Source organism: Typha angustifolia, chromosome 3, assembly GCF_048772165.1.
Source record: "Typha angustifolia cultivar Huaian chromosome 3, ASM4877216v1, whole genome shotgun sequence".
Taxonomy (NCBI): Eukaryota; Viridiplantae; Streptophyta; class Magnoliopsida; order Poales; family Typhaceae; genus Typha; species Typha angustifolia.
This window is the reverse complement of record NC_133241.1, coordinates 5,963,272-5,991,256: the sequence shown is the minus strand read 5'-3', so window position 1 is coordinate 5,991,256 and position 27,985 is coordinate 5,963,272. Positions and strand designations below refer to the sequence as shown.

The 27,985-nt window shown below is 36.1% G+C and overlaps 1 protein-coding gene across 2 annotated transcripts; it reads left to right on the top strand.

Moving 5' to 3' along the window:
- LOC140758316 (urease) lies at positions 1–26,282 on the top strand. Of its 2 annotated transcripts, none has more exons than XM_073094423.1 (19): positions 1–137; positions 302–455; positions 2,017–2,090; positions 3,341–3,386; positions 5,072–5,177; positions 11,010–11,152; positions 17,035–17,145; positions 18,066–18,229; positions 18,334–18,712; positions 18,795–18,903; positions 19,684–19,823; positions 20,243–20,380; positions 20,449–20,540; positions 21,300–21,429; positions 21,503–21,661; positions 22,641–22,811; positions 24,992–25,126; positions 25,342–25,413; positions 25,679–26,282. In XM_073094423.1, the coding sequence occupies exons 2-19, from the start codon at positions 330–332 to the stop codon at positions 25,898–25,900; spliced, it is 2,517 nt and encodes an 838-aa protein (XP_072950524.1). In that variant the 5' UTR covers positions 1–137; positions 302–329; the 3' UTR covers positions 25,901–26,282. The 2 variants fall into 2 exon arrangements, with proteins under 2 accessions (XP_072950524.1, XP_072950525.1); XM_073094424.1 differs by having other exon boundaries at positions 54–179.
- The last annotated feature ends 1,703 nt before the right edge of the window (positions 26,283–27,985 follow it).

The window sequence follows — 27,985 nt, the reverse complement described above, 5'->3', positions numbered from 1 at the left end:
TCATGAGAGAATCCAAGGTATTAATATTTTCTCATCCATCATCCATGGAAACCGTCCGAAAAGCCGACGACTTTTCTTGCGCTCCCGTCCGGCACAAGTACAAAGCGGCGGTGACTTTCCGGCTTCCGTCAGCGGCGGTGAGCATACCTCTTCCTCTCCTTTCCTTTCCAGCCAACTGGGTCAGTCATTCTTACAAACAGTTTGAATGCTATCTAATTTCATCTTTGTAGCAAGCTTTGTTGATCTGTGCAACAAAGTAGTTAGGATATTGGGTTGTTATTTGACCATCGTTTTTGAGCAGGAAAGTGATCATAACATCAATCTGAAAGATGAAGTTGGCGCCTAGAGAGGTCGAGAAGTTGGCATTGCACAATGCTGGGTTTCTTGCGCAGAAGCGCCTGGCTCGCGGTTTGCGCTTGAATTATACCGAGGCAGTAGCTCTTATAGCAACTCAGGTACTCTTATTGTCTATTCTCCACTGTTTGGTCTATGATGGTGATTATTTAGTATGGAAATTGTTTGATTGTATTGGTAAGGAATTTGAGAAATATTCTTGAGATGTTGCTTGATTTCACAATCCATTTCCGTGGTTTGTGATTGTTTTTAGTGCTTATTTTCCAGTTTGGTATCTCGTGATTTCTTTCGGTTTTCCGTTTTCCAAGGGTTTTAAAAATTTCAATAAGTTCTGATACTAATTGAAAATTTTAAAACCTTTAGAAAATGGAAAACCACTGGGATTTTTACGGGGAAAGTCTTCTTGTACATCCGGGATAAAAACTACAGATCCTATCAAAGGATCAAGCCAAACACTAACATAAATGCTGCAGTTACAAAACTTATAGACAATCCGTTGATACCCACAATTAAGTCTGTAAAATGAATTTGCTGATTCCTTCCTCGATGTACTGCTTTCTGTGCTTGGTTTTCAACCTCTATAGCCCTCGAGATTGTATCTTCTATCTTAATAACTCTCAAGACAGCAATGATCACAAATGAATAGAACTCATTCATGGAACCTTCAATGATCAAATCAGCACCTCCATCATGGAGTACCCCAAAACTGTCGTTTTGATCTGTCAATCAATGTTCGTGAAGAGTTGACTTATATAGTGCTCATGCAAACTCCTAAGTCACCCCAAAACTCAATACAAGTTTGCCTTGAAGAATATTATAATCAGTGCATGCGTTCAAACGAACTTAAGGCCATTTGAATGCCCAACTGAACTTGGGAGTACTGGAAATTCCGAACTGGAATAATTCAAAACACCTTTGAGATTTCGATGTTCTGGAAAAATGATCTGAGAACATTTGAACGGTCCTCAACACTTTAACGTTCTAGAAAAGTCGTAACGAGACCGTTCAAACCGAAGTTTTGTGGGATGCTCGAGGAAGAATGGAACACCAAATAGTTATGTTCAGACGCTAGCCTGTAATGCAGAATTCAAACTCGAAATTCTTCGCCAATCTTCACACATCTTGTTCTACTGCTGATACAAAAAGAGTAGGCACAAATTACATAAACAACTTTATTTTGAACACAAATTGCCAACAAAAGAACTAACAGTTTGTTACCAGTTTGACCCATTCTTTATAATTAAAATAATAGTGTGATATATACAGATGTTGATATGAAGTTCACAATATCTTAACTACTCAAATGGATGGAGTATTATAGCTATAAAGATGAAATGTTTAAATGCACTAGCACTTGATATTTCCTTTTCCTATTTATCTATCTTTACTCTGTTGTTGTCATGTTTTTTACTAGTGGTAAGTAGCTCATCTATCCATATGTAGATGTACTTCTCAGTTCTCATGATTATGTTTTAAATTGCAAAAGGTTCATTTCATGCGAGACACCACCCATTTGAAAACAAGTATGAAGGCCGGCCATAATTTGGTTTCATGATGATTTAGTGCACTTTTTGTGTTTCTGCCAATCCGTTCGTCATGAATCATTTAGTTTACCTTGGGAGTCCCATAATCTTTTTGTCCTTCATCTCTTTTTCTCCATAGATTTTGGAGTTTGTTCGTGATGGAGACAAAAGTGTTACGGTTTTGATGGACATGGGAAAACAACTACTGGGCAGGTGCGCTACCTCGATATACACTTCTTGATTTTTGTCAGCAGCTGAAACAGTTATTTTAGATCTCTTACAAGTTTCTGAATCTTAGGGATATAGTTGTATTTGAAATTTTGAGGTTGATTAAAGTTTCCCTCCCTATCATCTATGGGCTTGGTTCAGGAAGCAGCTATTCTCTATTTGGAGTTTTTTTTTTTACTTTTGACATGGTTACTTATTAGTCTGTACATATGTTATTCTTGTTCATGTACTTCCCCATTATTTGGAGTTATATTATTTACTTCAGATATCAGGTACTTGTTAAATTTTTTTATGTTATTCTTCTTGTATTGTTATTCTTGATTTCTTTCAAACCTTTTGTCACACTTGTGTCGGTTTACTTATGTTGCCTGCAACCTAAGAAAATATTTTATGTTGTATCTTTGCTTTTGGTTGTCTTTATTGGAAGGACAATACACAGGGTTACAGGAGAAATTGTAGTTCTAATTTCTTATAAAGTGTCACTATCAGATAGAGTATCAGTTCACCGTTCCTTTTCTTTGCTGTTTTTTTCACCTGATCCTTCACAAAGAGGAAGGAAGAATGCCAATCAAGACTATACAATAATTGTGGTAACCTTTTCAAGATGGCTGCTCTGTAGGATTCTAAATTCTCTTGCTGACGACTCAATACTATTGTTGAAACAAAGACATCCGGACGATAAGATAGTGTTGCCTTGGAAAATAGATATTTAAAAGAGCATTAGTTTTACAAGAAATGAATTATAACTATAGAAGCATTACGTTGACTGCAAAGCTGTTGACCATTAATCAATCCTTTCTGAGCCTACTGGATAGAAAATATCTTTATGAATTGAAGAGAAATGTGTCGATTTCAAAAAATGTCTTCATCTTCCAATCAGAAAAATGATCCTCTTTCTTTGAAAGATTTCAGCTCTCGTGTAACATTCCAAATGGTTACATATGATCCATTACACATAGTGTGAAAGACTGAAAGCTCAATATAGTGGTATTTCAGAAGACTTAAGCTGAGCTTCTGTAGTGTGGAAAGACAGGTACAAAGTCCAACAGCCCACCATGCCTTAGATCTGCAAAACTAACAGAATTAGGCATGCTATATTGGACAAAAAGTTCATATTGAGTTGTCTTTGTTTTTGTTTACTAACTGTTAATTCTGGAATTCAGTGGTTATATAATGTTCAGCTAATACCATTTCAAAATTTAAACCTGATTATTCTGATGTTTCCTGGTTATTAGGAGACAAGTTCTTTCGGCTGTTCCACACCTTTTAGATACTGTTCAGGTTAGTTCTTTGGCAAGATTTTGCTCAGTAAATCTCTGTTAGAATGAATCTATAGATGAATATTTCAGATTTACAAATGTTATGCATTATACTTCTTCTTTGCTTCGTTCAATTCTATGTTGATAACTTGATATATGATGGACGGTCAAGTAAGAAAGTGCTGAATTATTGACTGGATTTTTTAATACATTATTAAAGATAAAATCATAAAATTCTTTTTTATCCTCTTTATCCTTTATTATTGAATTCCCAAGTGCTTCTTCTCAGGCTGAAGCTCCCTCAAAGGCTCAAATTTGTAAAAAGAAGAGTGAGAACCTGAACAGCACATATGGTTGATTCTTTTGTGTCATACAGATTACATGAACACAGTTAAACATTCTTCTGAAAGATAGTTTCTTCTGAATTGTTTTTCTTTGTTGAAAACTAAACATTTTTATCCCAAAGGTTGACCAATTAGCTTGGTTCCCACTTGGTTTACACCCCTTGCTCATGAACAATGAAATGAACCACGAGGGAAATATTATGGAGATATATAGAAGGTAAAAACGAATGAAAAATGAAAATGGCAAGGGAGAGTGTGTCTAGGGGCTCTTTTGTGGGCATTCAAAACTCGTTCTTGAGACTGCCTTTATTTTAGATTTTGTCCAATAGGCCATCCAAACGATAAATTTCAAAACATATGCAACTGGCCTACTATTTTGCATATTAGATGTCATTCAAGTTTAGGAATTATGATATAGTGCGAGTTGATTCCTGTTGCTCCAAGTGAAGTTATGATAAAAGATGCAATATGTGGACAGATAGATAACTATATTGGCGTATACTTTAAAAATACTACTCCTTTTACAATAGTTAAATAATACAAAATTAGATTAGAGGAAAATCAAGAATTTACAATGCCAACTCGAATCAAATAATTCAGCACATTCCCTATTAATTAGGAGTACATTCATGTTTCTGCTTCACGAATATGATATTTTCTGGGCATTTCTAATAATATCAAGCGTTATTCCTATCTTGGCATTTGTAATTTCAGGAGTTTTCTTGAATTTTGAACTATACTGCTTTTATAGTACCCAAAGATGCGGGAAAAAATTGTATTAGAACTACATTTACCTGTTTAGTATAATTCAAGCCCTACCTGCTTGACGTATCCAAATTGAGCCCTACATTTTATCTGCAATACTCAGAAAACATCCTCCCGTGACTCTCGACAAAGGTTAAATTGAGGTAAGTGAAATTTTGACTATCTCATATATGCTGTCAGATCAATTTGAAAAGAACCGTCCCATTCTCTCGCCAAAGTTTCCAACGAACACACTTTCATCTTCTCTTCTTCTCTTCTTCTCTTCTTCTCTACTTGTCTTACCAAAAGAGGTCCTCTCGTCTCTCCCAATGACAATGTTCTTCTCTATCATCGTCCTCAAACCTGCAAAAAAATCCCTTCCAACTGCACACAACCTTCCCCATATTTGAGATAGTCAAGATTTCAATAGTTTCTATGATCAATATATTAAATATCTTAAATGTTTATCTATCATTCATTGTTCTGAACTTAAATGTGTAGGCTATTTTAAATTTCTAATATGGTTCAACCAAAGAGTTTATATAAAAACATGTTTCTTATTTTGGTTCCATTAATAACATCTGATTATCTCAACTGTTAGCATGTTTGTTCTTCATAGGTTGAAGGAACCTTCTTGGATGGCACAAAATTAATCACCATACATGATCCTATTGCGGGAGTTGATGGAAATTTAGAACTGGCATTACGTGGTTCTTTTCTTCCAGGTTGTAATGTTCTATCACACCATTTATTCACAATATAATCTCTTAATTTCTTTCCAACTTACAATCTTGATGTAAATGTTAACTGAAAATTATTCTTCAAATTTCTGTATTGGAATATTTGTGCATAAGCTATAGTACTAAATCTGGATTCAGCTATAAGTTATTGATGAGTTTATGCATGAATATTCATGCATACATCATACATGCTGATCAAATACTAAGTTGTTGTCCAATCCACTCAGTATCACAGTTTATTGAAAGTTTCTTCCTTTTTCTTTGTTTAGTTTTAATGTTGCCAGTTCACTTATTCCTCCATTTTGTGGAAAAGCAGAGTTTAATAATTATCGACTTATAAAAAGTTTATGGAACAATACAAGACCTAACCCTAGAATAGGTTGGAGAAGAGAGAAAGAGAAGAGTGGATTTTGATGAAAAAGTATTGCTTAATATGAAAGAGCGCCCTTAGCCCTATTTATACAAAGGCACAATGTATCTAAAATAAATGAATAAAATATAATTTTAATAACTCTAATACATCCTCCCTCTCAAACCCAAGGTGGATTCATTAACCGAGAGTTTACTAACTAAATACTAAAAGTGTAGAAGCAGAAGAGACTTCATGAAGAAGTTGACAATTTGCTCCTCAGTGTTAAGAAAATAATGCCAGCTCAGTACTCTTAGTAAATGTAGTGCACCGAGACAAGTGTCGATGATAGTGGCACGACTAAAAATATCTATAATATATTTTGCTAAGACAGCAGAAGACTTTGAGATGATTGAACAATTTCAATACCTAAAAGTACCGAATAGGACCGATTATCAAATTAGTATCGAAGATGCTGCTAAAAAGAGTGAATATCACCGAGTCATCTCAAGTAATAATCATATCTCAACATATAGAAAAAAGGAGGACCTGACCTTAAGCTGAATACGACAGAAATATGGATGGCTTAGTGATGCTCTTTTAAAAATTTGTAGTCTATAAGAACGTGTGAAGTCGATCAAACTAGACAAGAGAAGCCTGCTTGAGCTCGTAGATGGCTTGTCATAGTTGAGAGATATAATCTAGAGGATTGGGAAAACTAGGTGGAGTATCTATGTGCACTTTCTCATCAAGAAGTCCATGAAGAAATACATTCTTGTCCATTTGATTTAGAGGTCATTAGCGACTGTAAGCAACAACACGAAGAGTATAGATAGAAGTCATTTAGGCAACAGGAGTAAAAGTCTCCTCATAGTCTATTTTGTATTAATGAATAAAGCCCAAGCAACTAGACAAGCCTTGTACATGGCTATGGATCTATCAGGTCGATATTTGACCTTGAAGATTCATTTACAGTTGGTAGACACAATATTGGGTTGGCGAGAGATAACATCCCCAAGCATGCATCTACTAAATGACCTAAAGCTCAGCTGCCATGGCCTGTTACCACTCTTAAACCTAGGCAGCCTCACGATAGGATTTGAGTTGAGGGTGGAGTGGATGGCTATAAGGAAGCATAAAACTTGGGAGAACATATAGCGGAAGACATCAGAAAATAATACCTGTCGGGAGGGCAATTCTCACACTTTGGATAGTGATGAGTGGGTGCAAGAGCTGTCACTCACGCTTTGGATAGTGACGAACGGGTGCAGGAGTTGTCACAGTAAACGATGAAACGTTTGGAGGGACACTACTAGGAAAAAAAGGCTCAATTGTAGGACACAACATATAGATGTAGAAGTATTGCAAGGTCGTCATGGAAGGGGGGATACTTCTTTGAAAGGGCTTGAGACTCAGAAAGAGAGTGGTCTGGAGGGGTAGAAGGTATTAGCAGTAGAGAAGTGTCCATGGATAGAGAAGTATTAGACATATAGGAGGCAAATGAAGGAGTTGGACTAGTGACATCCGAGGGATGGAAGATAAGATAAGAGTAAAGGGATCCAAAGGATAAATCCAAGTAGACAAGATATCGGAGGTAAAGAAAGATATCTTTTCTAGAAAAGTGACATGGTACGATATCCTAAGACAACAAGTAGAAGTGTTACACTTAGGATTATATCCCAAAAAATACAAACTTAGTTGCTAGAGGGGACAAGTTGTTGCTTTTACGTGGAGGAAGGAGAATGAAATAAGTACAACCAAAGATATAAAGATGACTTATAAAATGGTGAAGTACCATAGATATGCAACAAGGTGACATCAGCAAAGATGAGTGATAGAGTTCGATTGATAAGATAGGAAGCAGTAAAACGAAACTTAGCCCAATAAGAGCGAGAAATAGAAGCCTCAAAGAGAAGAGCATGAATAGTTTGAAGAAGATAACAATCCTCTTGTTTCAACGGCATGATTATTGAGGTAAGATGCCAGCAAAAGCATGAATTGAATGAAACTTAGAGGAATAATATTCACGAGTACCATCAAACCAGATCTTAAGATTGACCGAACTGAGTACGAGTCATAGAAAAGACATCATAATAGATCTGACACACTGATGCACAAAGTAAACTTAGGTGAAATGAGAGAAATGATCGATAAAACATACATAATAGAAAAAACTAAGACTTATACCTACACAAGGTCTTAAGACACTGACTCAATACATGACATAGACGCCAATGCCACAGGTCTAAAGGAGAGAGAGGAGTGACAGGACAAGCACTAAGACTAGGTGGCGGAAGGTGAAGCTAGTCTAAGTAGTAAAGCTCATGAATCAGACTACTAGTCCCAATTTTCTGGCCTGTAGATGAGTCTTGCACAACACAAGAAATAGAAGAGAAAGATAGTGTATCTAGAGTTAGAATGTTGAGTAACAAAAATATGGTAGAACTGAAAATAAGCTAAACATCAGGTAAAGTAAGAAAATTAGTAGGATCCACCATGGGGCTAATATAACCAATGTGAGAGACACATTAGCAATGTGAACATAAAAAAGTCCAAGAGAGGTAGGGGTGGGACTAGTGAAAATAGAGGAGTCATCAATCAAATAATCTAAGACGCTAAAATAAAAAAATTCAGGGTTTAGTCATACCAGAGGCGGCAGAGGCAGAAGTAGAAGCACCAGTGAAGTTAAGGGCTTTGTAAATGATCTGTTGGAGTTGCGGATTGCTAAAAGTGGGACTGGTTAAATGATTAAATGAGACGGTGCTTGGGATAGTAGTCGAGGGATCCAAATGATGACTCTTCTCCTTGCTTGGTCCCCCATCAGAGCAGGGAGCAAGCTCAAGATGAAGACAATAGCAGTGAGTAGTGAAATAACCAAGACGACCTTAATGAGTGCACATAAGACGTGAGAGTGATGGTCTTGTTTGGGCACATGAGTGATGCGAGAAGTAATAGAAATATCAGTCGTGACTGGTAAAGGAGTAGGAACAATACCAAGCACACTCTCTATGGCAGCAAAAGATGGTGTAGAGGATATCTATTGAGAAGGTAGGAGGTGCTGTCGAAGCTCCTCAACCTATAGCTTAGTGACGACACTATCCATGCTCGGAAGAGTGGGGTGATGCAACAGATGACAAGCCAAATCTCCAAACTCTAGACGTAGAGCAGCTGTGAAGTCTATCACATAATTCTCATCGCGGTGACGCTAAGCAATTGCTAAGCCAGAGGGGCAAAGAATAGGTTCCAATAATGTAAGCTTAGATGTCAGTCAAACGAGCATAGAAGTCTTGGATAGAGAGCTGACTCGGCTTAGCTTTCTAAGTGTTGTGACTGAGCTAAAAATGACTCATCAGACTTGATCGAATGAATCGGCAATTGAGGTGAGTCTAGACAGCCTGAGCTAAAGATAATGTGTAGAGCTGAGGTTGAAACTATCAGTCAATCTACAAGATGAGATAGGTACAAACCTCTATCACATAGAACCCACTCAACATACTCGAAGAAAGGAACCTCCGAATGATTTTGGGCATGTCAGACTCAATAGAGGCTATAGTGGTGTCTAGATGACTATGCGAGTGCGAGCATACCCTACAGAGATGTCGTTGATGTGCCCAAGGACACTCTCACAACCGGCCGAAACATGAGTTGCTATTGGAGGAGATAGCTATCTATCAAATATGAGTGCGACTAGGAATTTTCTCACTCGAACATTTTTTCGAACATTTGATGAGTAGAGAGTTGTTTGGGTGAGCAAAGAGATTTGTCTTGATCAAAACGGCCTTTAGGGCTTCTTTGTCTTCAATGCGAGGAGCAGTGGGTGGACCACAACAGGAAGATGATGGAGGCTTGAAGATGGCCTCAGGGGAGGAGTAGCAACATGAAGATGACCACAGGAAGAAGATGGTGGCTTAAAGATGGCCACAGGGGAGGAGCAGTGGCGTGAAGATGGATGTAGGCAGAAGATGATAGCTTATAGTAGGAAGAAAACGATGGTTTGAAGATGGCTGTAGGGGAGGAGTAGCAGTGTGAAGATGGCTGCATGGGAGCCAAATTACTATTGGTTTGGCGCGAAGACAACTGCTGCAGAAATAGACGGTTATTCACTCGCAAATTACCTGGCGGTGATTGCTTGATCGGTCATGGATGAAGCCAACCTCGAGGAGGAATGATAAAGCCGGCCTTAAGGAGGATAACTGCCAATAGGGGATGCTGGAGGTGAAGGAGAAAAATGCGACGATGAAGGAGAAAGAAAAAAAAGAGAGAAAACATTTGAGGATGTTCAGAGAAAGGTGAAGATGAGATCCAAAAAAGATAAGAGTCCTTAGAGATCGGGTTGCTTTGGTACTAGGAAACAATACAAGACCTAACCCTAGAATAGGTTGAGGGAGAAGAGAGATAGGTAAGAGTGGATTTTAGTGAAAAGGTATTGCTTAATGTGAAAGAGGGAGCTTTAGCCCTATTTATATAAAGCCACCGTGTATCTAAAATAAATAAATAAAATATAACTCTAATAACTCTAATAACTCTAGTAGTTAGCATACTACCCTGAAGTCCAACTTTCCTCAACCTAATAATTTAAAAGCATCTATGTATGTTTAATGTCATTGTCACTCGAGGACCCGCAGAAAATTCTTTTTAGCTTTCTTTATTCTTTTGATGACTATATTGACCCTCTTTTTACTTTTTGATGATGTTAAACCAACAAATTTAGGGATTTTTTGTCATAACAATTGTTAATTTTGTTGATATGCTGAGTTGCCAACCTTCATGAATTAGTCGTGATGTAGAGGACTGATGCTGTATTCTTGTATCCATGATTAAAAAAACTTTTGGACTAGATAGGCCTATAAACTATCTTGATTTGCCTTTCAAATCTTTTTTGAGTTTCTTTGAATTGATTAATAGACAGTCTAAATCCTTGCCTAATTGTCCGTAATATTGTAAATCAGCATTGAAGTCTAGGTCTTTGGTGGCGATATTAATTTTAAAAAAAGAATTGTGATTCTAATTATAAGTATGATATACTTATTTGTTTTAATTCTCTTTTCATGGTTTTCCCTGCAGAAAGAAACATAGTTTCTATCAGATTCTTATTGTGTTGGAACCTAAATATGCTTTCTCTTATATGTCCTTTTCTTTTCCTAATTTCCAAATCTTTACTCAAATCTTAGCCAGAAAGAAATAACTCAGCAGGAGTTTAGAATGTTGATGAAATTGTAACCATTTCAAAGAATGCAAAAGCATACTAAAGGGAACTCTTTTCACATGATTATTAGACGTAACTCTGAGCATTTCACACTTTTCCATAAACGGCAATAACTGATAGATAATTGTTTCACTAGTCCAACTGAAGCATCACTGTTTGAAGCTGCCATCTTTCTTGTGAAACGAAGGGAACGATATAAACTGCAAATGTTGAGAAACCATTTTCTTGTATACCTGACTAACTAGTGCTGGTGCTTCTTTAGTTCCTTCACTTGAAAAGTTTTCTGGAGATCAAGATGATATCTTTCCTGGTGAGGTAATCTACCAACATGGCGATATTATTCTTAATATGGGGCGTAGGGCTGTTAAATTGGAAGTTGTTAACAAGGCAGATAGGCCTATACAGGTAAACTTATTCTCCTTGTTTTATTCAGGAATGTAGTGCTTATATGTCTTTTTCCCTGTGTATGTATATTTTCTTATGCTATGTGTTGTGGTTCTTGATTGAGATACAGATTAGACATGACTAAGCTGCTTCAAATTATATTATTTCTGTCTTTGTTTTTTAAAAAATAAAATGATTTTTGGCAGTTGTGTTCGAACACGATGTCCGAACGTTTGATTCGCGTTTGCATACACATAGCACTGTTTTTGGGCGTTTGAACGTCTAAATAGCATTCGCATATTTAGAGCACGATTTTTGGCCATTTGAACGTGATCGAAAGCCGTTCGAGCGCACTTCGATTAAGTTATTTTGTATTAGGATTTGTTTAAGGTTTTTAAGTACACAATGACAAGGATAAATAAATAAATAATTGATTTATATAATTTTAGCCAATCGTAATGAAAATAACCAATGTTATCCTATGTCTCTAAATAAATTGAATTTACAAATAGTAAAACATAAGACCAAAGGAATTGAAAGGTAAATAGATAGGTTTTAAGTGGAAGTAAGGTCCCGGTGCATCTCGCTTAATTGCCACGTTGACCATTATCTGAAATATTAGAAGAGAAAAATTCATGAACCAACAACTATAGCTCAGTGAGTGGAATCCACTCGAAAGCCAAATAAAGCTAAAATTTATAGCGTTAAATAAAATCCAAATTTAGCCATATAAAAAGACAATTCTACTAAGCATGTTCTTAAAGTAACAATAATAGCAATAATAATAATAATAATAAAAAGTCATAACTCGTAACATGCTCAGTTTCAACATACCAAAAATTTTCTTGATAATAATAATGTCATTTGTCTTAATTGGGTATATATCATGTGAATCCATATTAACTAGAAGTCATATCGAGATAATGCTTTGGTCTTTTCCTCATAGCTGATCCTATTAAGGTCATCAGAAAGTGTCACCATGTGATAAACGCACCCTATCTCTTTCACTAACTGTTGAGAAAGATCGGAGTCACCTCAAGAAGTATTTCGATCTATTTTGGGACTGTTCCCTAACCCCGTCAGAGTCACCTAAGAAAATCACCGTAGTGATCTGAAATAGGACTTTCTCCTGGACTTTCAGTTAGACTTGAGTTACCATAACAAGTCGTAAGGGATCTATACCAAAAATGTTCTCTAGGTCATATCAAAATATCAATTATACTTTTTCCTACTAAAATTTTACAATTTTGCATGAAATATAGCGGTGCACTAAAATATATATATTTTGCGCACAGAATTACAATAATTAAACTGCACGCAAAAAAATGCATTAAATAAATTTGCACATAAAGAAATATATGGTCAGATAAAAGATACTAAAAATAATATGAATAAATATGTGAGTGAACCCACTCATTTGAGTCTAGGTAAGACAATTGAAATATCTAATCTCTAATTCATGTGCTAAAAACACCATCTTTAATAATAAATAATAATAAAATTTTAAATAAAGCAATATCATGATTTCTAAGATTTAAAGCTAAATAAACAACTAAAATGGGTTGATTTAAGCCCATTGGATTGGGCTGGGCTACTGGCTAGGCCAAGGCCCAACAAATAAATTAGCAATTGACTGGGCTGCGGTTAACCCGCAACCCACCATTTGCTAATTTGGTTTGGGTTGGGTCTTGGATTCAAAATCCAATCTGAACCCGCAACTAAAAGAAAAAAGGGAAGGGGTTGGCTCGGTCTAACCCGAGCCCCACCCAACCCTTTTTCCTCGAGTAGCTCGACGCGAGGAAGAGAGAGAGAGAGAGAGAGTCCACTGGCGACCGCCGCCGTCGGCGGTTGCTAGCCACACCCTAAGCTCCCTGCCACGATCGTGGCCACAACAACCACACGAGGTGGAGAAGTTGCCGACAACGACCAACACTCCTAACTCATGGTTGATGGCGATTTGAGCCACGAGGGCTCTCCCAGATGGTAACTATGGCGCAAGGCCAACGACTTGGAGCTCTTGAGCACGAGCAGCAGCGACTCGAAGCCGCCGGTCAGCCTGATTTGCCGACGAAGCCGCAAAACCCAATTTAGGTATTTTCATTTTACGTTATTAAACTTTAATTAAAATTGAGGGATCAGAGAAGACTGACCGGTAAGTTGTAGAGTGGTCTCCGATTGCTTCGGTAGTGCTCTGGCGCTCCGATTCAACAGCGAAGACTCTGACAGTAAGAAAAAGAAGAAGGAGATGAAAAGAGGGAAGAAGGGGGAGCTGTGATAAAAAAAAAGAGAGGTTTTAGGGTTTGATTTATAGAGAAAAATCTAAATCAGATTTGGATTCAGCCGAGATACTCGTGGCTGCTCCAAGAGAGTTTGAAGAGTGAAGGGGGTGCACATGTAGCCACATGCTCTCCAAGAGAGTTTTTTTTCAGTTTTTACAATTGGCTAGCATCTAAATATGTGAAAAAACAGCCATCTTTGGATTATTAAATATTGAACTTGTTTTGCATCTAGGCTTGACCCAAACTTCTCCCTCCTCTTTCCTCCCCCTCGGTATCTAACCCGAGCTCCCTTCTATGACCGAGGATAATCATTCGTCTCTTCTCCCTCCTCCCTCTAGCAACCAGCCATACTGGGAAGCTCCTTTCTCCCACCTCATCTTGTTCAAGGTATTAATCCATCCACTATAGCCATCATCATTTCCTATAACCCTAACCACATCATCCACGTTCATCCCGTCACTTTCTGACCTTTGATCATTATTTTCTTCATATCTTTTGATCTAACCCGATCAATAAGATTCCAATTGCGTTGGATTCCGAACTTTCAGAAGAACAACATATCCGAATATCAGATCGTTTCAACGGTTGGATTGATTCCTATTGCCTTCAAAAGTTTCGTATTGAGTTCTGCCCAGATTAGCAACTCGAATAGTAAACCATCTTCCACGAGGGCGATCGTAACACTATCCTTGAGGGGTAACATTCTAGATGTGCATGTGTATATGTATCTCTTCTTAATGAGAAATAAAACATATTTTTCTCTCCTGTAACATGGTATCAAAGTCCTAGGGCTCCATCCAATCGATCTTCTCATCTAGCAAATCTATACATTGAACAACTCTCCTAAGCGAGTAAAAATTCTTGTATAATTCTCATGATCCTCATGTGCAAATATATCGTACCTACATAGATTTGTTCTTTTTTTTTATCAATTATCATGTAAAGAATCCTTTCGTCGAACTCCTTATCCTATCCAACTTCCTATGTGAATACTTCTGTTGTTGGAAACTCATCGGTAGTTCCAATCTGTGGAAACTCTTCGAAAAAATCTCTTCTCATGCAAATAAGAGTTATAGTCTGTGGAAACTAAAGTTGGAATCTACTTTGGTAAGAACTCCTTAGTTTGGAAGTTTCCTTAATTAAGTCTCATGCGTTAGCCAATTTTTCTGGTGCGAACACTACTTTTAGGCACGTGTACTCGCACAAATGCAGAAGAGCAGCCCATCTAGTGACGCTTTGGTTGCGTGATAAGTCATGAGGGAGAGATTTTCATATGAGGAGATTTTAGTCCATTATGGGCATACTTTTATCCTTCTTAGGGTTTGCCTATATAAAGGCTTGTTATATTATCATTTGGGGTTAATGAATATTTGGAGGTTTTTGATAATGTTATCTCTTTTGTTGGTGGATTCCAAGTTCCCATTGGTGGATTCCAAGTTCCAATAGCCCATTGGTGGATTACATGGGTTTGTTCGTTCTTCTTCATTAATGTCATTATTCTACATCATTTTTAAACTTTATACGTGATTTTTTAGTTTGAGAGATTCACGCTGGTAGCGTTTTAGATCATTTGGATAGGATAAGGCCATTGAAGAAGTGGAATGCCAATTTCATTAGCCAAGTCTCAAACATGATGTAGATAAAATAATCAATCAATGTCGTACTTTCACCTCAGCAGATATACATGTTTTAAACCCTGGCACTTCTTATTTTCCATTCATACAAAAAGAAAAGATAGATGCTATTTTGGATGAATGAATAACATCTAACGCTGATGGAGGAGTTCATTGATTCTTGATCCGATGGAGAAATCGCCTAGAGTTTGATAGTACGTGAATCACGCGAGAAGCTTCAATAGATAAATCCGGACCTCTGGGTGTTCTACTAGAGTTGCCCTCAACCCCATTCGATGGAGTCGAGTTTCTCCCACATCGAGAGAGTTAGTGCGGACGCTAATTTAGACATGTGTACTCACGTAAATATAGGAGGGCAGCCTTTCTTGTGATGCTTTGGTTAGATGATGAGTCGTGAGGTAGAGATTTTCATATGAGGAGATTTTAGTCTTTTTTGCATTATGATCATTTTAGTCTTTTGACTCTTTTGGCCTTTTTAGGGTTTGCTTATATAAAGGCTTTTTATGGAACATTTGGATTTTTTTTTCTTTTGTTGATGGATTCCAACAACCAGTTGGTGGATTTCGTGGGTTTGTTCATTATTTTTCTTTATTAATACCATTGTTCTGCATAACCTTCGGCAGTTACCATTGCCATTGATCTTCGGCAATTGGACTCTCTTTTGTTGCAATCTACGCAACCACCATTGTCGCAGTTGCAATTTTCTTTTGCTGCTGAATTTGTATTGTTATGGCCACTACAAATCCAACTCATGATAATCTCCCACCCTCTGTAGAATTTTTGCTTTTGACTTGCTGACTGGCCATATCTCCACCATGGTAGAAAGTGCACTCAATGATCATAATCTGACTTGTCATCTCGACAAATTTAGTCTTGTGCTTTCTGATGCTTTGGATGAGAAAGGACAAATTCCCACAGAGTACATAGCTGGGAAGACTCATGATTGTTGTGTTAGAGCCTACTTGATTGCATTCATTAACATGGCTCTTCGCTCGGATCTTGTTCATTTTACTAATGTAGCAGATCTTTGGCACCATCTTCGAGTTCGCTTAGTTGAATCAAACGGAGCCCAGGAATATCATCTTTTATTTAGTGCCGAGCTGCTCAACAAGGTGATAGACCTATAGTTCTATACAACAATTTTATATTTATATGCTGGATTTTTGGCGTGAACACACACAGTGACAATTACTATGAGAGTAGCATGACAGGGAGCACTCAACATTCGTAGTCCGTTTGGACACACATCCCAACTGCAAGTTCTGGAGACTCCCATTTTTCTACAATTTGCTTATACATCCTATCCAGCAGATTATGAGGTTTCCAGAGTGTCGTCATCTTTACCAGTTTTTCTATGCGCTATGCCTAGATTTTGCATCTTTGGCTGGGAGCCTGGGACTTTGATTCATATTGGCACTTTGCCGAGGGTAGAGTTTGTATGGTAGAGCTAGTTGTTGAGGAGACATGCCTACCCACTTTTCAGTCTTGTAGGCTCCAATGATGTTTGTTCAGTCGAGTAGGGTGGACAAGGTTGCTGCTACTGTTGGCTCTGTTGTGCCTCTTATCCTAGTGCCGATTTCTCTTGCTCTCATTTGCAGTGCTAGGGCATGCCCACCGTGCCATTGGCACGGCCATCGTTGAGTCTTGCAACACTCACATGGCTTTCCATTCTATTCCTCTTCAAGAGATATTTGAAGTGCAGCTAGTTACTTATGTCAGATTCTCTTGCGTTAGAAAGTGGTTATTACGGGGAAGAGGAGAAATGGATAAATTCCTCTTTGAGAAATGTAAACCACCATTCTCTAATAGTTTAATCTTTTCAAGTAGTTGGTGAGTTAACAGAACCTAATTACTTATGTCAGATTCACTTACACAGAAAATAGAGTTATAATGGGAAAGATGCTGGAACTTTAATCTAATTTCTTGTACTTATTTTTTCCGTTTTGGATATAATCATGTTTTATCATTGATATCATTGTTCAACTTACAGATTGGGAGTCATTATCACTTCATAGAGGTGAATCCTTACTTGGTATTTGATAGAAGAAGGGCCTATGGCTTGAGATTAAATATATCAGCTGGGACAGCAATTCGATTTGAGGTGATGATCCTAAACATTTAGTTTCTGTTGGTTTGTGATTTATGATTTGTTGATCTTAATTTTGGAATGTCTACATTGCATATTTTCATTACCTGTTTTTCTCCTTTAGTTCAGAGAAACGAACATGTTTTTTAATCTCCAACATGATTATTAATAGGGGCCTATATGGAGTTTCTGCAATAGTGAATAATGCTTTGGGCAGTCATTTTTCTTGGTAGTCCATAGTTTTTATAGTTTTCCTTTCAATTGATACTTCCATATTTAACCAATTTCCCTCTCGGAATCACCATTCATCCAGTAAGAGCTGTCCATATTTTCTGATTCATCTACTGTCATGTTAAACTTATGTTTTGTCAGCATACTAACCTAGTAAAACGGCTAAAAGACCATTTTTGTCAGACCCGATATTAATCACTTCTTTATATTTTAGTGATAATAGCCTTATTTCATCCCTTGTAGACATACAGTATGTCAGTGCAACTACAAGAGAGCTTTTAGCTTTTTAGCCTGTTTTCCTTTTTTATAGACATCCCTTGTAGACATCCTGTATAGACTATTCTTTTTTCTGTCATCATTTATCACATAGTATATACTTATCTAGTGAAAAAGAATTGTGATTCCTGCCTGACTATTATGGAATATGACTTTTGTTCAATTCAATAATTAAATTGCAAATAGTTGAGAACTTGAGATGACAGACATGGTAGCTGTTCTTATTCTGGATTCCTGCAAAATATATGGCCTGTAAAAGTTTATTTCACTTGTTCTCATAAAGTCAAGATTTTCCATTGCAATAGAAAATCATTAGCTTTCTCTTAGTCGAATTTCAAGGGTGTGAAAAGCTGACAATCATACCCACCAGTACTTTGATTGAACCTAATTGAAATTAGTTCTTGTTAACTCATATATCAACCTTCCAGCCAGGAGATGCCAAATGTGTAACACTTGTTACTATTGGTGGTCAAAAAGTTATCAGAGGTGGAAATGGCATTGCAGATGGTCCTGTTGATGCTTCTCAGTTAAACAAGGTGATGGAAAATGTGATTGCAAATGGTTTTGGCCATCAAGATCAGCCGCATGCCAGGTTCTAATGTTTCCTATGCATATGTAATTTTCTATTTGCACATATATTAGTCAAAATTCTTTCAACTATGGATTAGCTATAAAATACGACAACTTTTGCTGCAGGGAAGGTGTCATTGGAGATAATTCTGGTCTCGAATTTACAGTATCCAGGGAAGCATATGCGAATATGTATGGGCCTACATCTGGTGACAAAATACGGCTTGGTGACACTGGTCTGTATGCGGAAATTGAAAAGGATTTTGCAATTCACGGCGATGAATGTGTATTTGGAGGTGGAAAAGTTTTACGTGATGGAATGGGACAGGCTACAGGCTATCCGCCCTCTTCCTGCTTAGATACTGTTATCACAAATGCTGTTGTCATTGACTATACAGGGATATATAAAGCAGATATTGGTATTAAAGGAGGAGTAATTGTTGCTATCGGGAAGGCAGGGAACCCTGATATCATGGATGGTGTGCATGAAAACATGATTGTGGGGGTAATCCCTTTTTCCATTCACCACATAATAGATTCTTCTAAAATTGGTGAATATATAAAACTACCTGTGGTATTAAATATAGGCAAGTACTGAAGTTATTGCTGCAGAAGGCATGATTGTAACTGCTGGGGGTATAGACTGCCATGTCCACTTCATATGTCCTCAATTGGCAGAAGAAGCAATCTCAAGTGGTCAGGATTCTTTACTTTGTAAATGTTAGAAAGTAATTATAGATGGAGTCTCGATTTAACCAATACATTGAAAGTAGTTTGTAAGTTCAAATCAAAAGAGCTGATCTTTTTCTAGAGAAACTAAACTATTTATAATGTCTTTGCAATTTAGCTTCAGAAATCCAATTTTAATTTCCGCTTTGGGTTGCCTGATATTACTAGCTATAAGAAGAAATCAAGCTAAATCTATCGAAATTGTGAAACTGCTGAAGGACGACTCCTAGGTTCAGGCATGCAATGGATAGCAATATTTAAGTTTGCAAGCTTCTATACATGTCTTGTTGATACAGGCATACATGATACAGCCATTGAATTATTTGATAATCAATAAGAAGAAGAGGAAGCACCTCTGTTACATTATCAACTCTGCCTAGGGCCATAGACTTCAATATGTTTCCACTAAAACTGAAAATATCCTACTAACAGAAATACAGAATTTGATGTTCTGAGGAGAAAAATAACTGCTCATATTAATCAACATTTTGAATGTTGTACGAAGAGCCAAGTTGCAATACTGAACATTTTAAGGAGATTTTGTGAAGGCAACCACCTCTATTAGTGGACCATATGGTAATGATGTTTCTAAAATTTATTGTTGTTTAATCTTTGTTCTACACTCTTTTTCTTCTCCAGCAAAAGAAGTTTTGGAATCTTAAATGTTTGCTTGGTTATGTCTTTTGTCAAAATAGTCACCATATCAATGAGAACTAAAATATTTGAACTATATTCCTATATCTGTAGGTATCACAACATTAGTGGGAGGTGGGACAGGACCAGCAGATGGAACTCGTGCAACAACTTGTACTCCAGCACCATTCCACATGAAGCTAATGCTGCAATCAACTGATGATATGCCAATCAATCTTGGCTTCACTGGAAAGGTATTATCTCCCATTTGTCTATGTGCACCAAATGGAAGTCTAAAAGCTAATCTTATTTAGTTACTTCTTTTTGTCTACCAAGCATAGTCAAGGTACAATTTGTTTGTTTATATAGTGAATCTTTTATTCGACATCATGGCTATCATCTGCTGTAACAACATCAATTACACTAGACTTGTAAATCGTTTATTTGCTCTTTTTAAAAAATTGTCCAAGATTATGTCATGGAGCATGTGAAAGCATTTTTCAAGATAAACTAATGGGGGAAAAAAACTATAGAGCCCATGATTGTTGTTTTGGGGATGTTAGATATTGTTTAAGAAGATTTGTCCAAATAGGCTGCCATTGTTAACTCTGGTCAAAAACTTTTAACCATGTCCACTGCTATTATACCTTCTGATTCTTAATGAATTATGCAGGGCAATAGTGCAAAGTCGGAGGGCTTAGTTGAGATTATTAAGGCAGGAGCAATGGGCTTGAAGCTGCATGAAGATTGGGGAAGCACCCCTGCTGCAATAGATAACTGTTTATCAGTTGCAGAAGCTTTTGATATCCAAGTAAGTGACCATTTTCTTTCCTTTTACATAAGTTCAACAGGTATTATATACTAATTCAATCTGAGCAGGTCAATATTCACACAGACACCTTAAATGAGTCAGGATGTGTGGAACATACAATTGCAGCATTTAAAGATAGGACAATACATACATATCACAGGTAAAAAAATGTGTTGAAATTAAGTGCTTATGTACTAGAGTGCTGATTTTATTTTGATAGAAGTAGATTATGGTTGAGGTCCTTCTTGGTTGCAAGAACTGACCATTCAACTGCTTATGTACTAGTGTGCTGATTTTATTTTGAAGGAAATTCTTCCAAGTAGGCATAAAAGCTCCACGTGCCAAGGCATAACATTAGCATGATTTGTCAGGACAATTTCCCTTGCGATTGAGCATAGTTCAGAGAGTTTACTTCTAGGAACGCTTAACATGAACGGCATTTGTGATCTCTCCTCCACCTGGAAGAGTTGGTTGTTTTCTATCCTAAGTTCCTCACAACTGCTCTCTTGAGCTTTTCCCTACTTGGGTATCTCTAACTTGTTTATTATTCCTTTGGGTAGTGTCTAAGGGATTACATGTTCTTTTACTTTTTTTCTCCAATCTTGATATCTAATGTACCCATATGTTTTTCATGCCCACACTCCATTTGGCCTTTAGTTCTTCCACTGTGAGTGAATGACTGAAGCTAAAGTGAAGAATAACTATATCATACCTGATCACATGCAGTTCTTGTTCCCTATTTCTGGCAATGTGTTAAACTGTCCTTTCATGCTGGCCTGGTTTGATGAACAACTCTCAGTTCCTGTGAAATTTGTTCATGGTGGTTGATTGATTATTTCTAACTAGGATGTACTAGATGACCTCCACAGTTCCTGTGAAACTTTAAACATTACAATGATCCTTATCGTTTGACAAGCAGTGAAGGTGCAGGAGGTGGTCATGCTCCAGACATCATTAAAGTATGTGGTGTGAAAAATGTCTTGCCATCTTCGACAAATCCTACCCGGCCTTTTACTTCAAACACTGTGGACGAGCACCTCGACATGCTGGTACTGGCTATCCTATTGCTCCTGACAGATTACTTGCAAAAGTAGCTCTAAAGTTGGGCTTTGCTTACTGCAGCTAGTTTGTCATCACCTTCATAAGGACATTCCAGAGGATGTAGCATTTGCTGAATCTAGAATCCGAGCAGAAACAATTGCTGCTGAAGATATCTTGCATGATATGGGAGCAATCAGTATCATATCTTCTGACTCTCAAGCTATGGGGCGTATTGGAGAGGTCTGCAGGCTTTCTTCTCATTTGTTCTATTTCTTTTTGGCACATCACATGTACATGCAGTTAGCATAGGGACTTTGTAATCAATTGCTATAGGAAAGATCCAAAGTTGGTAAACATAGTATACTCTCTTATTTCCCTGTAGAGTAAAAGGCTTCGATCATAGTGGGTCCATTTGAGCACCAAATCATCTAAAATTAGAATAAGGTCTTTCTGCTGCAAGTTGAGAAAAGTACAGAAGGTCATTGCAATCTGACAGCTTGCGTTATACATGTAATAAATTCTTAATGGCAGCATGAGAAGAAAGGTCTGTATGTTGCAGTACTGCAATTAAATTTTTTTGAGGTCCAATAACCTGCAAATCAATCATTGTTGGGCTGAGCATCTGCCAGTAGTTTAACTGATACGAGATAGTAATACTTATCCTTTGTCCCTTGAATAAAAATTGAATAACTTGAAAATTGAAATGAAAATAGAAACATATTCCATCATTAGTGTCAATAGAACTTTCTGATGTAATCCAGAAAGTTTTTGCTCGAAGATAGTTTATGAATGCATTTGATAAACCTTACTATTTAGAGTTTAGATAGATATAAAATGCATTCAAGGCTTTTAGTAACATGTATGTATTCATGGAAATCCTAACATCTTGTACCCTTGATCATTTTGAGGAGGGTCCTTGGGAGATACTCTGCTATGAAATCAAGTTAATACCATAAAAATAGCACTTACAAGAAGTTGGTACTTGGTATACTACTCCAACAAGAGATATTTCATCTTTTTATCCTTTTTTCTGATAATTCCTAGTAGATATTTTCTTAATTCTTCCTACTGTGCCAGGATGAAATAACTGATGTTTCTGTAAACTTACATCTACCTTTTTTTTCCCATGCATTTTCAATTAGTGAAATTTTCTGATGCTGCAGCCACTATTCCAAGTTTGGAGTCCTTGATGTATTCGTGAGTATACTATTTTCATCAGGTGATTATTCGGACATGGCAAACTGCTCATAAGATGAAGATGCAGAGAGGTAGATCAATTGAACCTAGTGGGACTGACAATGACAATTTTCGCATCAAGAGATATATAGCAAAATACACAATAAATCCAGCCATAGCTAATGGCTTCTCCCAATATGTTGGTTCCATCGAGGTATGGATTTTTCCGTTAAATATGTTGGACCAAATGTTTTGGTTTGTGACATATAGGTCCTATCTATAATGCAAGTCTGGTGCAATCTACCGTCAGTTTTATATTACACACTAGAACTGGATTCTTTTGAACTTTATATTGTTTTCAGAGTGAAATGGATTAAGTTTGTCACCACTAGTCAACTATGGTTACGGAAATACAGAGGATTGAATGATACGAAGTTCCTACAAGTAATATCCCAAATAGGCATAACCTTATTGCTGGAATAATGGTTGTCAACTGTTATTTTCAATAATGGTCGTGTCAATAGCATGTGCCATGCCGTGCTATTATCGGCACGGCACGCCCTCGGCCTGTTCCCTGTGTGCTAGTGGCACACCTCTATATGCCACTAACATGCATTTATAATATTTTAAAAAAAATTTAAAGATATTTTTGGATATTCGACATGTCAAAATTTAGATTTTAGTTTAAATAAGTGTATTGAAACATACTTTATAGTATTTTATAGATTATTTTTGTAAATAACATATTTTATTAAAAATAAAGCAGCAGTTAAATATAGATATTATTCAACACATAATATGATTAAATACATTCATTAAAACTAATATTAATGATTGAATACTCCATATATAATTGAACACATAATAACATCCAACACATAATATTAATTGATAATAATTTAATAATTAAACTAATATCTAATTAAATGTAGAATGACGAGAAAGATCAAAGACTATTTGCTAGCACAAAAATAACATGAGAATGTTACATTAGATACTATTGATAATCTTTAAAACTCATATATTGATAATATTGCTCATTGTAATGTCTCACATAGTCTTCATATAAATAAAAATTTTATAATTCTCCTATGATATAATATAAATGGTGAATATGCACGAAAACGATCAACACCGGCACCCACATAGGCACATCATAAACATATACAGATTGTGAGTATAGAGTATAATAAGGGTGTTGTGACTATGGTGGGTGTGATTGATATGATTGTAATGATGATGAACTCATATTATCATGTAGGCACACCTCTCATAATGTCTTACTACCTATAGACTCAAATCCTTCCCTCATCATATTGAGTTTTAGATGGTCTTTTTTTTCTTTTTGGTTCTAATAAATCTTGTCTCGTGGTTATTTAGGTCTAGCCTCATCTTTGGTAACATGTGTAAAGCTTTTTTCCTCTGTAAAAACAATCTCTCTAAGAAAGTTGTGTAGTAGGGATGCATGTCTCGTCTGTATCATTACCGTTATCAAATTGAGTCTTGTCATTATCACCATCACCATCATCATCACCATCCATATTATCATCTCTAGACTCATCATCATCAATTTTATCTAAGCTCTCTAAGGGATCAATTGATTGTGAAGATGATCTAACTCGACTAGTAACTGGTTATGAAGATCCTACTTTACTAGTAGTTAATTGATGATGATCGATAAAAATAAGAAAAAAAATTAAAAAGAAATAGGCTCATTTGTCATATCATGTTTGTTAAGAAAATGACTAAAATTGATTTGATAATGATTTATAGAAATAGAAAAAAAAATTAAAGAATGGCTCCACATCGACACAATGGCCAGCACGTAGCCGTGCTACTACCGGCACGGACATCCTTGGTATTTAAACGGGATTTGCTGGGTGAGAGAGTCATGGAAACACTTGTTTATTCCAAACTGCAGTATAAAAAACTTACGTCCTTATCGGATCATTCAACTAACTTATCTAGTTAATAATTGATTTTGTTCTGCAATTGCTGCGGGAAAAGAACCACAGGATACTTGAGATCTAGAGGAACTTACCATGAATCCTCTGGTCTCATTGATTCCTTTTTCAAACTCTGCTGCAGCTGCAAGGGCCCATCTCGCAGCCAGGCGAATTGTATATGCCAATTGCCATTATCTAATAAGCCTGTGAATATTGTAAGTTTCCATGAGCTGTACTAAGAAAAAAAAAAGACAACTATGTCAGCATTATTTTTGTACTCTTTCATGTGAGTAACACTGATATTTGCTCATGAATGGTGAAAGAAGTCATTTTTTTTTTAAAAGTTTTCTTCGATGGTGGATCTCTGTGCAGCTTTGTCATGGTAGCTTCAATGTTGATGTCTAATTGCATAAGAGCAAGACACTCAGATTATTTTGTGTTTGGACAGGCTGGGAAATTTGCTGATCTTGTCATCTGGAAACCTTCCTTTTTTGGTGCAAAGCCAGAAATGGTGATCAAAGGTGGTGTTATTGCATGGGCCAATATGGGCGATCCAAATGCTAGCATCCCAACACCTGAACCAGTACATCATATGATCTCTCATTTTTTTTATTTTTATATAGGAACAGTCTTACCCTATTATCATGCCAACGAATCTTCTGTGTCATGAATAACAATTGTTCCAGCCGTTCTCTGTTTTGATTCTGACAAACTGAATATATTGGCACATTGAATCCGCTGTTAACTCCAACTAGTGACTTATATCCAAATGCTCTAAATATCTGATTGTTTTTCCAGGTTATTATGAGGCCTATGTTTGGTGCATTTGGAAAGGCTGTAAGCTCCAACTCCATTGCTTTCGTGAGCAAGGCAAGTTCGAGTTCCTTCAAGTTTCTTTTCCTATGTTTAGCAGCGTGTCATATTAAACAGTTGATTCCTCCTCAAAAAAGAGTAGCAATAAAATGGCACTAATTCCCCATGACAGCAAGTTAGTTTATCTATATAGTCTTGCTCAATTTTTTTCCCTCTGAAATGATTGATGCATCCCTCCATATTGGACTCCTCACTGACTGAAATAAGATTGTTTGCATGAGATCACTCCTGATCTGATCTAAATTTTTCCTATAAATGACAGGCTGCAAAAGAGGCAGGCATTGCAAATGAGTACATGCTCAAAAAGAGGGTGGAAGCTGTCGGTAATGTTCGCGGTCTCACGAAGCTGGACATGAAACTGAACGACGCACTTCCCAAGATAGAAGTCGATCCCGAGTCATACACAGTGACTGCTGATGGCGAAGTTCTGAGATGCCTCCCAGCATCATCTGTGCCATTGTCCCGAAATTACTTCCTCTTTTAGGATGCTTCTGGCATTGTCATGCTCAAACACCAGAGATTTTGGCTCTATGAAGCTCTGCACCAAGTCAGTTAGCACTCTACTAGTCGAATGCAATGCATGGATATTAGGAAGTCATACTTGCTTATCTTTTAGAGATGAGGAAGTTAAGCTTGATAATCATTTGGAACTGTGCTTAATGTATGTTTACTATGAAGAATGGAAGTCTATGGGCAATAATAATGTGATCTTCAATGATCAAAATAATCACTGGTAAACTTCAGTTTGTAAATAATATGCTTCTTATACATGACTAAGTTGGCAAAGGCATGTGTGTGAAGGCCAATAAGCCATTGATGTCTATCACAATAAACGAATTTTATAGATGATTTATCATGAATTGCTATGTCAGAGGCAATAGCCTTACAGTGTCCCAAAATTAATTTAATTTCTTTAAAAACCTAAAAACAGGTTTTATGAGCTAAATTAAAGTCCTCCAATAGTAGTTAATATTGATTTATATTCTTTTTTGATAGAATATATATATATATATATATATATATATATATATATATATATATATATATATATATGTGTGTGTGTGTGCATAATTTTAATTTTTAAAGGCATATGCATAGTTGATATTTTTTTACGAGAGAAGTAGAAACTTTATCTTAATTTTTAAGAGAAGTGAGAACTTAATAATATCCCACTAAATAATGGTATCACTAAGATTCAAACTTAGATCTAAGACAGTTATCTTCTATTAGTAAACAGACGTGGAAACTTAACGATATTTTAATTATCAACACCGTCAAGATTTAAAACAGGAAATATTTATACAATACGTGTCGTTTTTAACTATCTATCAACTATTCTATCTATATATATTGTTGATTTATTATCTCAATTATATATTTTATTATATATCATCTGTCCATATGTGCCGACATTATTAGTCCCTCCATCAATCAACTTAAGCCTTTGGGTCCAATGATCATTTAACGCTGACATATAATAACCTTGACCTTTTCATGCTGCTGAGTCTATCAGTACTTGACTCGGCCTACTTACAGAAAACCTGCAAACTTTGTCGACCTCTTGTTTGACTTTTAACGGGATTAACTTGTTGAACTAATTCAAAGAGGGAGAAATATTATTGTCTTAACAGTCACGTGGATAGAATTAGTCATTTGAGTTGACCTGATTAATGTCTTGAACAATTCAACTTAAGTAACAAGACCTCAAATTAATTAGTATTAAAACAGTAATTACACATTATATGTATTTTTTTTCATAAAAAACCTGCACATTATATATATTTTTATTTTCTAGTATGTATAAGATGTGGTAGTCCTACCATTTTCTTGGGAGGAATTTACGAATAACACCCTCCATTTACATTTATTATATTTTACACTCTTTCTTTTAAAAGATTAGAATTTTACTCCCTTCCACTCCAATAATCTAAATAAAATTTATTTTATTACCTCCTGAATTTATAACTGTTAATTTGTTTTGTCCAAAGTCAAAGGTGACCATGTATTTTTATTTTTATTTTTATTTTTTAAAAATTATTATGTGAACATTTATCTTGTATAATTGGGTCATTTTCTTTTTTCCAATACATATTTATTTAATAAAAATAAAATAATTCAAGTCATTTTGTCATAATTTAGTAAAAATTTAGAAGGAACATGAGTTATTATAGCAAAATTGATATATTCTATTGTAGCTCTGAGTAAAACGCTGAACTTATTAATATTCTAATTTAGATGAGTTTAGCATTTTATCTTCCGAGTAAAATATTGATAAAATTAGCATTTTATTAAAAGGAAAATATTGAGCTGTTATATATTTTTCACATTCCACATAAGACGTTGAATAATTAAATATCTTATTATTAAAAATATTGTAAATTATTTAGCGCATTTTTAAGATGTAAGTTTGAAAGGCCAATAACTTTAACATATAATATGTCTTTAAGAAGATATAAAATAGAAATAAATATAATCTATTTTAGAACTTTATGATCAATTATCTATTTTGCTTATAAAATATTTTATTGTAGAGATATGAAAAAGAACCTCCGGATTGAAATAACATAAC